This window comes from Actinia tenebrosa, unplaced genomic scaffold (genome assembly GCF_029948245.1).
Source record: "Actinia tenebrosa isolate PJP-AT-01 unplaced genomic scaffold, QUT_ActTen_1.0 PGA_scaffold0__85_contigs__length_37466705, whole genome shotgun sequence".
In the NCBI taxonomy this organism is placed as follows: domain Eukaryota; kingdom Metazoa; phylum Cnidaria; class Anthozoa; order Actiniaria; family Actiniidae; genus Actinia; species Actinia tenebrosa.
This window is the reverse complement of record NW_028292569.1, coordinates 11,739,630-11,752,740: the sequence shown is the minus strand read 5'-3', so window position 1 is coordinate 11,752,740 and position 13,111 is coordinate 11,739,630. Positions and strand designations below refer to the sequence as shown.

At 36.5% G+C, this 13,111-nt stretch overlaps 1 protein-coding gene across 3 annotated transcripts; it reads left to right on the top strand.

Moving 5' to 3' along the window:
* Positions 1-765: 765 nt before the first annotated feature.
* Positions 766-10,201, top strand: LOC148913487 (uncharacterized). 3 transcript variants are annotated; one of them, XM_089030749.1, is made up of 11 exons: positions 766-1,041; positions 1,960-2,087; positions 3,193-3,267; positions 3,812-4,216; positions 4,403-4,465; positions 4,660-4,722; positions 4,921-4,983; positions 5,185-5,247; positions 8,372-8,437; positions 8,780-8,934; positions 9,007-10,201. In XM_089030749.1, the coding sequence occupies exons 2-11, from the start codon at positions 1,994-1,996 to the stop codon at positions 9,049-9,051; spliced, it is 1,092 nt and encodes a 363-aa protein (XP_088886875.1). In that variant the 5' UTR covers positions 766-1,041; positions 1,960-1,993; the 3' UTR covers positions 9,052-10,201. The 3 variants fall into 3 exon arrangements, with proteins under 3 accessions (XP_088886875.1, XP_088886878.1, XP_088886882.1); XM_089030752.1 differs by lacking the exon at positions 4,660-4,722; XM_089030756.1 differs by lacking the exon at positions 8,780-8,934.
* The last annotated feature ends 2,910 nt before the right edge of the window (positions 10,202-13,111 follow it).

Sequence of the window (13,111 nt, the reverse complement as noted above, 5' to 3'; positions counted from 1 at the left end):
GCAAACCGCTTGTTTGCCCCTCAGTCAACTCCAAAAAGTCACGTGATTGATAGTAAGCAATAAGCATAATATTCTACAGTATTGAAAGTCGCTGATAGTCAATTTTCATTTGACTTAATCTTATCAATGTCAAAAATTACCGAACAACGTACTTTCCAATAGCACTTTGACAAAAATAATATTAATTGTATATTCAAAGTAATTGATTTTGAGGTTAGTAATCCTAACTCCATCATGGTTTGACTTTTGAAAAGAGGAATTTCCATATGACAGCTGTCACTGAGAGTAGTGTAGCAGCATCTTGTAAGATCTACTGTGATTGGTGAGATAAAACAATAGAATGCATTGTTTTCCCCTTCTATTGTATTATTATTTTTGTTTTACAGCAAGGGTATCAATCCAATAGGCTTAGATCTTATGAGCACTGCTACACCACCCGTCACTGAATAAAAAAGTTTCAAAACAATACCGGAGTTACGCAGGATAATTGTAAAAACTCGGAAGATAAGCATTTGTTTACTTAAAGTACCGGTCAATGAGCACATAAGAAAACACTAGGCTGCCTTTCCTTGAAAGCTGAAATATTTTATCCAAGTATATTCAAAGTGTGATTTTTCAAAATGTGTCAGATTAGTTTTGACCCCCCATAGTTTCACTTACAATCGTTCCGTATAAGTGAAGGCGAAGACGCCAAACATAATTATTGGGAATGCGATGGCCAGCCAATAAAAAAGCGAGAATCTAGGCTGTACGACAAACATTTGCATATTCAGTCTTCATTGAACACGGCCTGCAAAAACATTTTGTACCAGTATTTTATAGTGAACCGGATTTTTCGTATCATTTTTTTTTTACTCTGCTTTAGTCGCTTTTCCTACCATTTAGCTACCACCATCGAGTTTAATTTTGTACATACCGAAGACTGGCTTTTCCAGCGACTGTTTCTAGACGTTACATTCATTTACTCGTGGTATAGTAGACATATTTTAGAAGTCAGATCATCAACGCCAATACGATAAACACTAAAAACGACATTCAAAGGTAATCTCAATTAAGCCTATATACTCATAATAGTAATCATTATTGCTAGAAAGAAAGATATCCGTGTAGTAAGATAGAGTTAGATCAGACCCATTGCTTTCTAAAGCGTCGTTGCGTAATTCAGGGTCACATACGTGCTTTGGAAATGAAACGAATAAATTCATAAGAACTCTAAATATATACTTACCGTGGCCACTTTACCGTTACCAGTATTCTGATATCTCTCATTTGACTTTCTGATGGTTTCTTGAGCTTTTGAAGTCTTTATAGTTAACCATTAAGGCCGCATGTACCGCAAAAGCATTAGACTTTCATTAGTTGCAACGCAGCATGATTGAGTAATGGTCTTATTCGATGACCTTTCCTTGTCTCCGGTCAAATCATGAATAAAAGACTATGTATACAGCAAGTAAAACATCATTCAGCAAGTATAGCAAGCCCGGGGAGAGGAACTCTTTGATAAATGTATTTGGGATGCTCGTCGGAGATTCCCGATGTCTTCTTAATGGGCGTGGCTTTATTGATCTTTTGAACCTTAAAAGATACCATATATAAATTTCTAATGGCTTAGTCGGCGTTAATATATATCAACTATAGTTTTCTGTTTCGTCACCCTAAAAAATAACAAAGTAATACTGGGGTTCTAAAGCTCAATTTCAATACACTGAAATATATCTAGTTTAATCCCTAATAACTACAAGTACTGGATTACGACGAATATCTATTGGTCTCTGCTCTCTGTGACAGTCAAGAAAGTAAAGATATTTTCACAATTAATACTGCTGTACAGCACTGAATAATGCATGCGACGTCCAAAAACTGTTATTTCTCATTCCTGGTATCACTTTGGTTTTGTTTGATCCTTTATTTATTTTTTTTATTTATTTATTTTTTTTTTGCTTCTTCTTATATCTTTAGACTAGTTAGACGTTTCTCAAGAGCTTGTGTTAAGATGACTTGGCAAAGGAGTTTCTTATTTCGTATGATCATGTTTCTGACCTTTTTTCATCCGGATTGTTTTAATAATTCCAAGCTCGAAGATCCAGGTAAGTTATATACACAGTCACATACAAAAAAATTTACTCTTGACAAATATTAAAGTGGGGGTTCACATTTGATACTTTTTTAAAAAGAAATATTGACTCACCTGGTTTTTGGGTTGTAACGGGTGTGGTCTGTAAAGGAGGTATGGTAGGGACATGTGTTTCGGATAAATAAAAAAATACCGTTGGTCCTCACTCATTACAAAATTTTGTGATATACACTTATTTCAATAAAATTAGTCACCTGAAAAGCTATACAAAGCTGAGGCCGACCAAGATTATGGACAGATACATTTTACATGTTTCAACCGCTCAATAACTGTTGATGGATTTGCATATCTGTTACAAGTTACAGTCTCACCTCTGAACATCCTGCAAGCTGCAGTTTGTATCAAAAAAAGCTTTACTTGTTTGATCGAAATGAATTGTTTCCCATGATCCTCAGTGATCTCAGCTTTCTAGGTTTTTGGTGACTAACTTTATTGAAATAAGTATATATAAATATGTTAAATATAAATATGATGATGGTATAAAAAATGATGAGAAGCTTTCTTTGTACACATGAAAAAGTATATCAAAAATAAATCTGATTATAAGGTATACACCGAATCGACTGACTAGCCTATTATACACGTCAGTCTAGAACAATAGTTATTCAAATTGGTCGCCATATTGGGATTAGGTGTAGAATACCTGATTTCAGAAACACAGTAATGAATGTATATCTGTAAAGATTAATACCGTATTTACTCGTTTTAGCGCCGCAGCGCTTATTAAATTTTTGGGGTTTCACATGCGGCATTAACGTTAATTTGAGGGAGGCGCTTATTTAAAATAAAAACTGGATTGTTTACCACATATATAATGAGTATCTAGTGACTTAATGCAAAGTTAATGCACACGTACAAAATAAACAAAATATAATTCTTTTAATGCATGAAAGCGGCGCTTATTAGGGGCGGAGTTTATTCGAGGGCGCAATTATTAATATCTTTGGCCTTAGGTGCGGCTCTTATTTGAGGGCAGCGTTTAATCAGGTGTGGCATTTAAACGAGTAAATACGGTACTGATTTTTTTTTTTTTTAATTAACAAGCATTTGTTTATTAGGTCCTGCACAAAAGGAAAATGTAAAATGCATAACAAACCAAATTGAGGACGATTTGATGATTCAATCATTGAGAGGTATGTGGCCTTGCTATCTTCCTTCCACAAAAAAAGATACATTTTTTTAAACCTCTCTCACTATATATATAGTAGTAATAAATTATGCGTTCGGTGTGTATATAATGAAGTAGAGAGAATAAGAGAAAAATATCAAATGCCCTTGGCAGGATTCGAACCCACGTCTTCGATATTCTAGTCCGATGTGTTAACCACTACACTACAAGGACCAACCACGCTGGTAACGCAGCCAGAATATGAAATGTAGGGTATTCGTGAGGGTATTCACTATATATATATGTTAAGACTGAACTGAAGTTAAAATATTGTTTCGCATTAATTCTTTCGAACTAATATATTTCACTTACTTATCATACAGCTCAATCGATTATATTAATCTAAAATTAACCTTCAGTGAAGGTCAATGATGCCATATCATCCAAGTCAAGTTTTTGCCATTACTATTTCTGCTGAAAATTTGTTATGCATAGAGCTAAAAAGAAGTAAGCCACATGCGACAGGACGTACATTCCATTATTTGTAACTCGCTTTTTTCAATCTACAGATTTTTCCGAGCCAGATAAAAGGCAGAAAAACCCAGTAATAGAGAGGAGAGTAGCAGAAGGTACAAACTTCACGTATGAATGCTGTGGTAACTTGACGAAAAAGGCCATATTCAAATGGGGTTTATATAAGCGAGGAGAAGTTTCCCCTTGGCGCTCGTTTTCAAGAGTGAAACTTGCTATGGTTGATCCTTTTTGCTCGGTATTTTGGACACCTGAGTTCAAGAACTCGACATATTTTGGGAGGACGTTCGCTGAGTATAACACCTCTTCAAATTGCGTCCTATGGATTCTATCCAACCTAACCAGGGAAGATGAGAATATTTTCGTTGCTGCAGTTCGTGATAATTTTGCACAAGGCCATGGCTTTAGGGAGTGCACTCCAGTATCCTTAAGTGTGTTTAAAGGTTTGTATGCATTCGTGGTTTTATCCATTTGGTTTTCAGTTTCCTTTGAGCATGATGCTATTCTTTTCAGATACTTTGAAGGATTTATTATTCCTTCTAGAAGCATTACACTTTAGCAAACATGCAAAGTAACGCTTCATTTGGCTCGAAACTTTTAACTAACAATTTGGTATTTTTGTTATTTAGCTAATACACCTGTCCCTACTACGCCACCTTTACAGACCACGCCCGTTACAACCCAAAAACCAGGTGAGTCAGTGTTTAACCAGTTTCTGAGTACCTTTTCAGTTACTTTCAAATATCTAATATTTCGTCTATAGAAATTACACTTTAGTAAACAAACAAAGAAACGCATCATTTGGCTTGAACCTTTTGTAACATCGTAACATCGTATGTTTAAAGCTGGTATTATGATGTCACAATTTGGTAATTTTGCTATTTAGCTGAAACACATGTCCCTACAATACCTACCTTACAGACCACGGCCGTTACAACCCAAAAACCAGGTGAGTCAGTATTTCGAATTCTCTTAAACCAGTTTTTGAGTACCTTTTCAGTTACTTTGAAATATTTATTATTTTGTCTATAAAAAATTACACTTTAGTAAACAAACAAAGAAACGCATCATTTGGCTTGAAGCTTTTAAGATCGTATATTTTAAAGCTGGTATTATGATGTAATAATTTGGTAATTTTGCTATTTAGATGAAACACATGTCTCTACAATACCTACCTTACAGGCCACGCCCGTTACAACCCAAAAACCAGGTGAGTCAGTGTTTCTTTTTAACCAGTTTTTGAGTACCTTTTCAGTTACTTTGAAATATTTATTATTTTGTCTATAAGAAATTACACTTTAGTAAACAAACAAAGTAACGCATCATTTGGCTTGAACCTTTTATAACATCGTAACATCGTATGCTTAAAGCTGGTATTATGATGTAACAATTTGGTAATTTTGCTATTTAGACGAAACACATGTCTCTACCATACCTACTTTACAGACAACACCCGTTACAACTCAAAAAGCAGGTGAGTCAGTATTTCTTTTTAACCAGTTTTTGAGGACCAACTATGTAAAATTTACAGTTTTATTTGTTGTTCAAATAACTTGCCATTGGCAATCCCCACAACCCCCCCTCTCTCTCTCGCTCCTCCGCTCACATACATACATCATTTATCATTGGTTTTAACCAACATCAGTTAACACTATGTAAGTTTGTGAACATTGTTGAAAGAAAAAATATGTAAAACATGCTTAAATACAACTGCTTAGCAACGACATTTTATGGAAAATACTCTTTTAACTTGACTTTGTGCAATACTTAATGTCTATGATACAATAGAAGATGAATACGACCAAATAAGTTACTTTTTAAGTTTTGCATCTCATTTGATATCTTGCATCTCATTAGATATATTTATGAATGTATGCTACAACCTTTTTGCAATCAAGTGTATATATTTAACACTTATTTACTGGGACCGAGGGAAACAGTATGTTTTGTGGTCCCGAGACCGCAGCGGTCGAGGGACCACAAAACATACTGCTTTCCCGAGGCCCCAGTAAATAAGTGCTTTATTATTATACCAGGTGTCAAAGAGAACAAAACATCCTTTTTCCTTGCATTTGCGTAAAACGATTTCAACAGTTCATTGAGGTCTTCTTTGTCCATGTTTTCAAAATCTTGAGGTTTGCATATTTCCTCACAAAAAATCTCGTAAAATCTTATCTGCTTGTTTAGTCGATTTTTTTGTCGATGTAGAATCCTTGTCTTCTAGTAACTTGGATATTTCCGCCACTCCGCGGCAAGAAAATCGGGAAGACTCCATGTTTAATTTGATGTTTCGTGAAAGAAAACGTGTGAATGATTTTTGCAAACGCGCGCTCTAATGTGTTGCTTTCTGGTTTCCGTTTTTATATTTTTTCAATCACGTGACTTCCGGTTTTGTTATTCCCGGTCCTAAACATAATAATCCCCTCCCAGAATGGTCACCAGGAAACAGTCGAATTTCTTCACGTTCAGAAAAAGAAAATTAGAAATTGAGGAAAATTGAACTGACACTTGGTATATAATAATTGTTTTAGCACTATACCAACTTGTGTACAGAGTAACTTATTTATATATACAATAATTAAAAAAACACACAAACAAACAGAATTCTTTTTGTTTGCGGCTACGCCTCGTGTTTCCCTACGACTTCTCTCTTGCTCTACAGCTCCCATCGTGTTTATATCACGGTATATAGACACGCGCGCCGTTTTATATTCTTTAAATAATTATAATATATATACAGCCATTTGCAAAAAATATGGCCGCTTCCAATATATATATACAAGTATATCAAAAGCATATCTGAAATTATGGGATATCATCCCTGATATTTTTTTGGAGTTGTCTATCACTATGGCTTTCTGAAAAAAATATCATGAAAGATATCCCGACATGTCTGATATTTTTTTGATATACTTGTATATATATGTATATATAAATTTTTTTTTTTTTGATATACTTGTACATAATTTTTGCAAAAGGCTGTATTTAAGAAATATACACCTACTTGCAAGAACGTTGTCATACGATATTAGAACATTAGTAATTTAGTTAGAAAAGATAACATTAAAAGACAGAAGAAAAAGTTCAGCTTCAGTGATCTTCTTTTGTTTTTTAATATAATTCCTATCCCACTAAATTACTAATGTTCTATTTTCGTATGTCAACGTTCTTGCAATTAGGTATATATATATATATATATATATATATATATATATATATATATATATATATATATATATATATATATATACAGCGATATGCAGAAATTCTGATCCAACCAAGTATATAGTATATAACTATATCGAGTGCATTATGGGTAATAGACACGGCCCGCGGGATTCAAAGCTAAGTACCAACGCGTTGGCTGGCCTACCGAGTGTTGTTTATGAACAGCGCTAAAGTCAAGAGGCGGGTACTATGTGTTCACTTTTTAATACCTCTACTCTATTTTAAAAAAATGTCATATTGTTAACGGTTTTATTGATGTAAAGTGAAACATTGGAAGTTTTGCAATTGGTTGAGTTTAAAATCAGTTCTAAAATCGCTCTTCTTGGAAGTTTTGGTTGAGCTGAACTCAATTCTGAACTCGTTCTTCGCTTATTTATATGTGCCCTTCTAAAACAATCAAACACTCCGAGGACAGCAAAACCAAGAGTCGGTAATATGACTTATGACAAAAGTGGTACAAAAATTGTTCATGAGCTATACTCTGGATAGGATATTTTGCTTTATTCGTAGTCTACCGTGTTATTGTTATTGAGCATCAACTCAGTCAAATCTCAGTTGACGAACAGGCTGAATATAATTTCTAGATAAACGGAGGTTATTCTTACTTAAAAGAGGCATATTCTTCCACTTCTCCTCTGATAACTTAGTAATTCTTTGTGGTTACTTTTTATTTTATTTTTCTTTCTCTCTCTTTTCGCTCAAGCTATTAAAAGATTTGCAATTTTATGAAAAACAAGTTCACTCAACACTCACGAGAGTGAAAGTTTGAATATTAATCATCATTGCATTAAAGCCGTTTGTATTAATCAAAATTAACAGCGTAAAATAAACAGCGGGTTATATTGAAAATAACGCCGACTGTCGAGTCCTAGGCAGGGTGAAAATTATTTTTCTGGTTGAAACAAGCGGAGTTTGTTTTGAAAGGTAACTTATCTTTAAGCCAACCAACGCTTTGGTACTTTGAATCCTGCTTTGAAGCCCGCGAGTCCATTACCCATAATGCACACGAATAGTTATATACTATATACTTGGTTGGATCAGAATTTATGCATATAGCTGTATATATGTATATATATATACCATGATCAATGTGCAATATGCTCTCATAAAGCACGCGCTCCAAGCCAATCAGAACGCGGCATCCATAACAGTTATTATATATATATATATATATATATATATATATATACTCGATTGCAGAAACGTTGTAGTATACATTTAACATCTGTGCTGCTTATGTGGGATTGTTCAAATACTTGGATTGAAATACTTTGTAAAATCAAGTATAAAAAATTTTAGCAATAAATTATGTTTTTATGTCATTTATTCTTTCACAAGCCTCAATTTATCTATCATGGTTCTATATTCAGAGCCGTCTGCTACCACTCAAGAACCAACCTCGACCACTACACGTGTATTAACACCTACAAGTAATTGTAAGTGAATATACTTCTTGGTAAGAATGAACATGCTCTTCATAGGAAATATTAGAGTTACTCTGTTGATTTCAAATAAGTGTTTGTTGGCATTTGGGCCAATTTCAGTCTGTACAATTCATTGATTTGAACCAAATGCTTCGGCTTGAAAAAAAATTGATCAACAGAATCACTGACTGATCGGTGGGTTGGTTGGCGGGTCGGTGGGTCGGTGGGTTGACTGTTCGTCCGTTCCTTCGTTCGACCGTTTTTCTTTTCTTCTCAGCTTCCTCTATTCACATGTTCACTAGTTCATCGGAGAGAGGAGGTATTTTTTCTAACATTTTGATATTGTGTTCGCAGCTTCCCCACCTAATGAAATTCTGGAATGGTTGCTTCCGTTGATTATTTCGTTGGTGATTGTGATTGTGATTGTGATTGTGATTGTGATAGCAGCGGTGATTTGCTTTAAACGCTGGAGGAAATTGAAAGATCAGTGGGATAAAATAATTGACAAGGTTAGAAATGTTGAAATGTTAATGAATTTTTTGCAATTTGAATTGAAATGTAATTTGCTTATTTCTTTTTAGATTCGGCCTCCAGACGAACGACGAAGACGAACGCAGATCCAGTGATAACGTATTGCTTAAAGAAGTTCTCTTGAATGCAGTTGGTAATCAGTCCAATGACATTTTGTTAAAGTGCTAGTCTTACGAAAATATTAATAACGCAAAAAAATCCCCGATTTTGTATATGCTTTTATTATATGACCGTAAATCTTAGAGCCTGGACACTAGCAAATCGAGCAATCTGATTGGATAGATCGCATCGCGGTCTAGATTCTCCGGTATTAACCGGTCCGATCGCATATTAATCTTACGGCGAAAACATTTTGTCCTTTTCAATGAAAAGTGGTGATATGATAAAACTCTTATCAACCGAGTTTGGTCGGTCTGTACGGGATAATCTTGACCTCGGTCTGTACATTTCGACCTCGGTCAAGATTATCCCGTACAGACCTCCCGCTCGGTTAATAAGATCTAAGAATAGGTTATAATGTTCACCAATAAACAATAATTGGTTCGAAAAAGAAACTTTCCCCGTCTGAATTCTACTTCCGAAAATTGTTAAAAGCTCGTCCGCGATTTTTAATTTGTGTGACGTCATATGCGCAACTGGCATACTTTTTATTCACACTGACTCTACAGCATTCTCTGTAAGAAGGCATGACTTGGTTTAAGGCTTGTTTTTAAATCAAAAATAGTCGAAATTTGGTAGCCTGCGTCACATCCGGAATTTTCTTCGTAAATACCGTCTGCGAAACATCGCCAGAAAGCTTGTTCTAGACCCCCCGCAAATTGCGCGATTATATATAATAGATTCTGATTGGCTGTTAGCCAAGCTCATTCTAACGTGGGCAAACTTTACCGGCTAAATGCAACATCTTTCCAGTCTCGTATTGAAAAAGAATTTGGACAGTAAGCTATATTACATATCCAGTTTTATATGGTACAATTTCCAGGGATGGTGTCATTTTCGTAAGACTAGCACTTTTTAAAACCTTCTACCTAAAGATATGGAAATTTCATATTTCGTTTCTTAGTCATGTAAACATGCCTTAAGCTAAGTACCTTTTACACTTAAAAGTGTTCTCACACTTCCCCCTTCCTAAATGCTAAGTTATAAAGGTTCACGCTCATCTTTAGTTAGCAACTCGAATATCCCGTTAAGTCTGCTAACTTTTAATTTTAATTTCTGAAATATAAAAAAACTTTTTTCAGTTCATTTTAGCCTAGATACTGTAATATACCAACACTGAATGCCGAGAAAAATACTGCTTAATTTTTGTTTGAACATAGTGCAGATCAAGAGAGCCTTCAAAAAATTAACGTGAAGTAGTATAGGGAATGGGGGTTCCAGCGCAATCTCAACACGGGGTAAGACCCGCGTCAAAAATCCACCTACGGAAACAACCCACTCCAAGTGTGGTTGGGGGCAACAGCGCAAATATGTTAGTCTATATATGGAGTGCGAAGATTGTAAAGAGTTTGTTTATGATTTCTGTGTAAAGTGCTTGAAACCCAAGTTTGTACCTACTAAACCAAATAAGTATATTTGTTGTGGTAAGAAAATGCAGATAGAAGACGACACGTCAGCGCAGTGTTACGAATGTGGTAAGAATATTCGTAATGCCGTACCTTGTGCTACCAAAGAGCAATATTACGTCAATGGAGGTCGTAAGAAGACCCCATACAAAAGAATAAAATACTTCAGGGACTGGATGAGTCATATCCAAGGTTTACATCCGATATATTTAAGCGACGAAGTAAAGAAGAAAATCATAGACCACTTGGAAGAGCCAACCCCACAAAGTCTACGGAAGACATTGGAAAAATTAAAACTAGGGAAATATTACAAAGCTATTCCCTATCTTTTGTCTGAAATTACCGGTAAGTCTATTCCTGAGGTTTCTGATATGAGCAGAGCCGAGTGGATGTTTTGTCGGCTGGATAAGGATATTCCTTATTACCCTGACGTAATTTACGAAATATTTTACAAAATTGACCCCAACCACCCTCTGTTAGGATGGATTCCAAGAAGATAGTGAACGATTACGTCATATGTTTTCAGCCAATCAAAACCTTCACAATTGTGAAATTAATTTGCATATGAACCAGACAGCCGGCGTTCAATATGCAAATAGAATCCTGTCTTGCTTTTTTCAAAGCAGATGTTTACTGAGCAAGCTTTCTTTGAAGCTCTTCTTTTGCCTCCTGGTAGATCTTTTTGCGAGATTCCTCGGAAAGATCTCTTACGACTGTTTTTTTATTCCTTATGTCCGACTTTAATTTCTCGTACTTTTCCTCTTCGGCCAGAATAAGCGAGAATTCTACGTCGTCTATCTTTCTGTCACGCAAAGCCTTTGAGACAAGATCGGTAATTGTATTTACTTTAGCCCTTGACAGAGCTATTGTCGTGTCATGCTTGGATATTTTGCTTGACAACTGTTTCATAATGCCCGTAGCAACAGCAGAAATAATTCCACAAGCTGCCCCAACGCCGGCCAAAGGAACTCCAACGATTATTCCCGGTCCGGTAAGCGAAGTAGCAACGCCGGAGCCCGTTAACACGACAGATATGGACCCTGAAGTTATCGCAATCTTATGTAGCGTACTCCGGGCTCTGACGTACTTTTTTCTAACTTTTTCATAGTGTTTTGTCTGCCCTTCCAAGTAAGCCAGGATTAAGTTCGCTTTATTCAGACGAAAGTTTTCAGCGTTTAATTCGTTCGGTTCCTTAGGAAGTTCAGGATAAAGTGGAGGCGCTGATGGTATAACATCCATTATATATACTAATGTACGACGCTTTTGGGAATGATATTGAGGAGCAGCCACATCACGACAACCGGGATTACTGGAATTGGAGAGCATTTAGGAAGATGTTTCCACATGCAGACCCCAGTAAGTTCGAAAGAAGACCCGATGGTATTTACTATAACGGCTCTAGGATGTACAGCAACGAGGATTTGAAGCCTACGCTGGTTAATCAAATAGACGATCAACTGAAGCATTCGCCAATGCATAAGCCAACGCCAGCGCCAACGCATGTTGAACCCAGTTGGTCAAAGGAATTATTGCTTGGTACCAGTACTTATCCGATACCCGCAGTTTCATTTGATAAACAACCAAGCTTGGACCTAACGCTGAACATGCGGATTTCTAACAAGCATTCCTTTCCGTTAAAGGTGCGGGATATCTTCAAAGACGTACCCATTATTCATACCACCGCTAAGGAATCTCATGAATGGTTAAGTGGTCCTAACATGCGTTATTGGCCGCAGCAACTAAACTTTGCAGTTTGGTGTGCCACTAGCGGCTGCGGTGTAAGCGCAAGCTTGATGAAGAATTCAATATTTATGTTTCATTTTCACTTCACGGTTAGAAGAATACTGCATGAAATGGGTGTTATTGCGCTGCCGGGAGATGTCACGTTTTATCCAAGAGATAATAAATACAGCGTTCCGGCTTATAACAGACTTTGTAAGGAGTTTGACGTTGTAGGGAAGGATTTCCGATGCACTGCCGGCGCTAACAATGGTCTGGGGCATATTTGGGCTTATTGGGGGATTGGTGGACACGAGCTAAGTGATAAGGAAGTTCATGCGTTGAATCTACGATGGAACACTGGGTATCACAAAGAAACTCACGACAGTAGCGCCTTCTTTGAACCAAACGCTAAGACCACTAAGGAAGTTAGAGACGGACCTTTGTTCAAAGACGAGGGCGGTAAGTATGCAGGGGCTAATCCACTGATTATCAAGATTACCAACGACGAGCAAACGAAGCAATACTTTAATTTCATACCCCCAGAAGGTAAAGGACTAAACAAAGCCGGTCTTGCCCGTTTGAACCGCAGCATAGAAGCTTACGTGTATTCCATCCTTGGAGCTCAGGTAAACACCCGATCCAGCATAATCGGAAATACTGGCGCCGCAGAAGAAACGCGAGCCGAAGCCTTGATCTTATTTGAAAGTTCAATCTTGGAGGGCGACATTAGCAAGGGCGTACAGCGTTACCAACTAGCCATACAAAATTCTAAGGCGAGGTTGGACTATGCAGTAGCCCCGGGTTGTTGGTTAATGCCTAGTAACTTATCTATAAATACTGGTTCTGTAGTAGGATACAACAACAAACT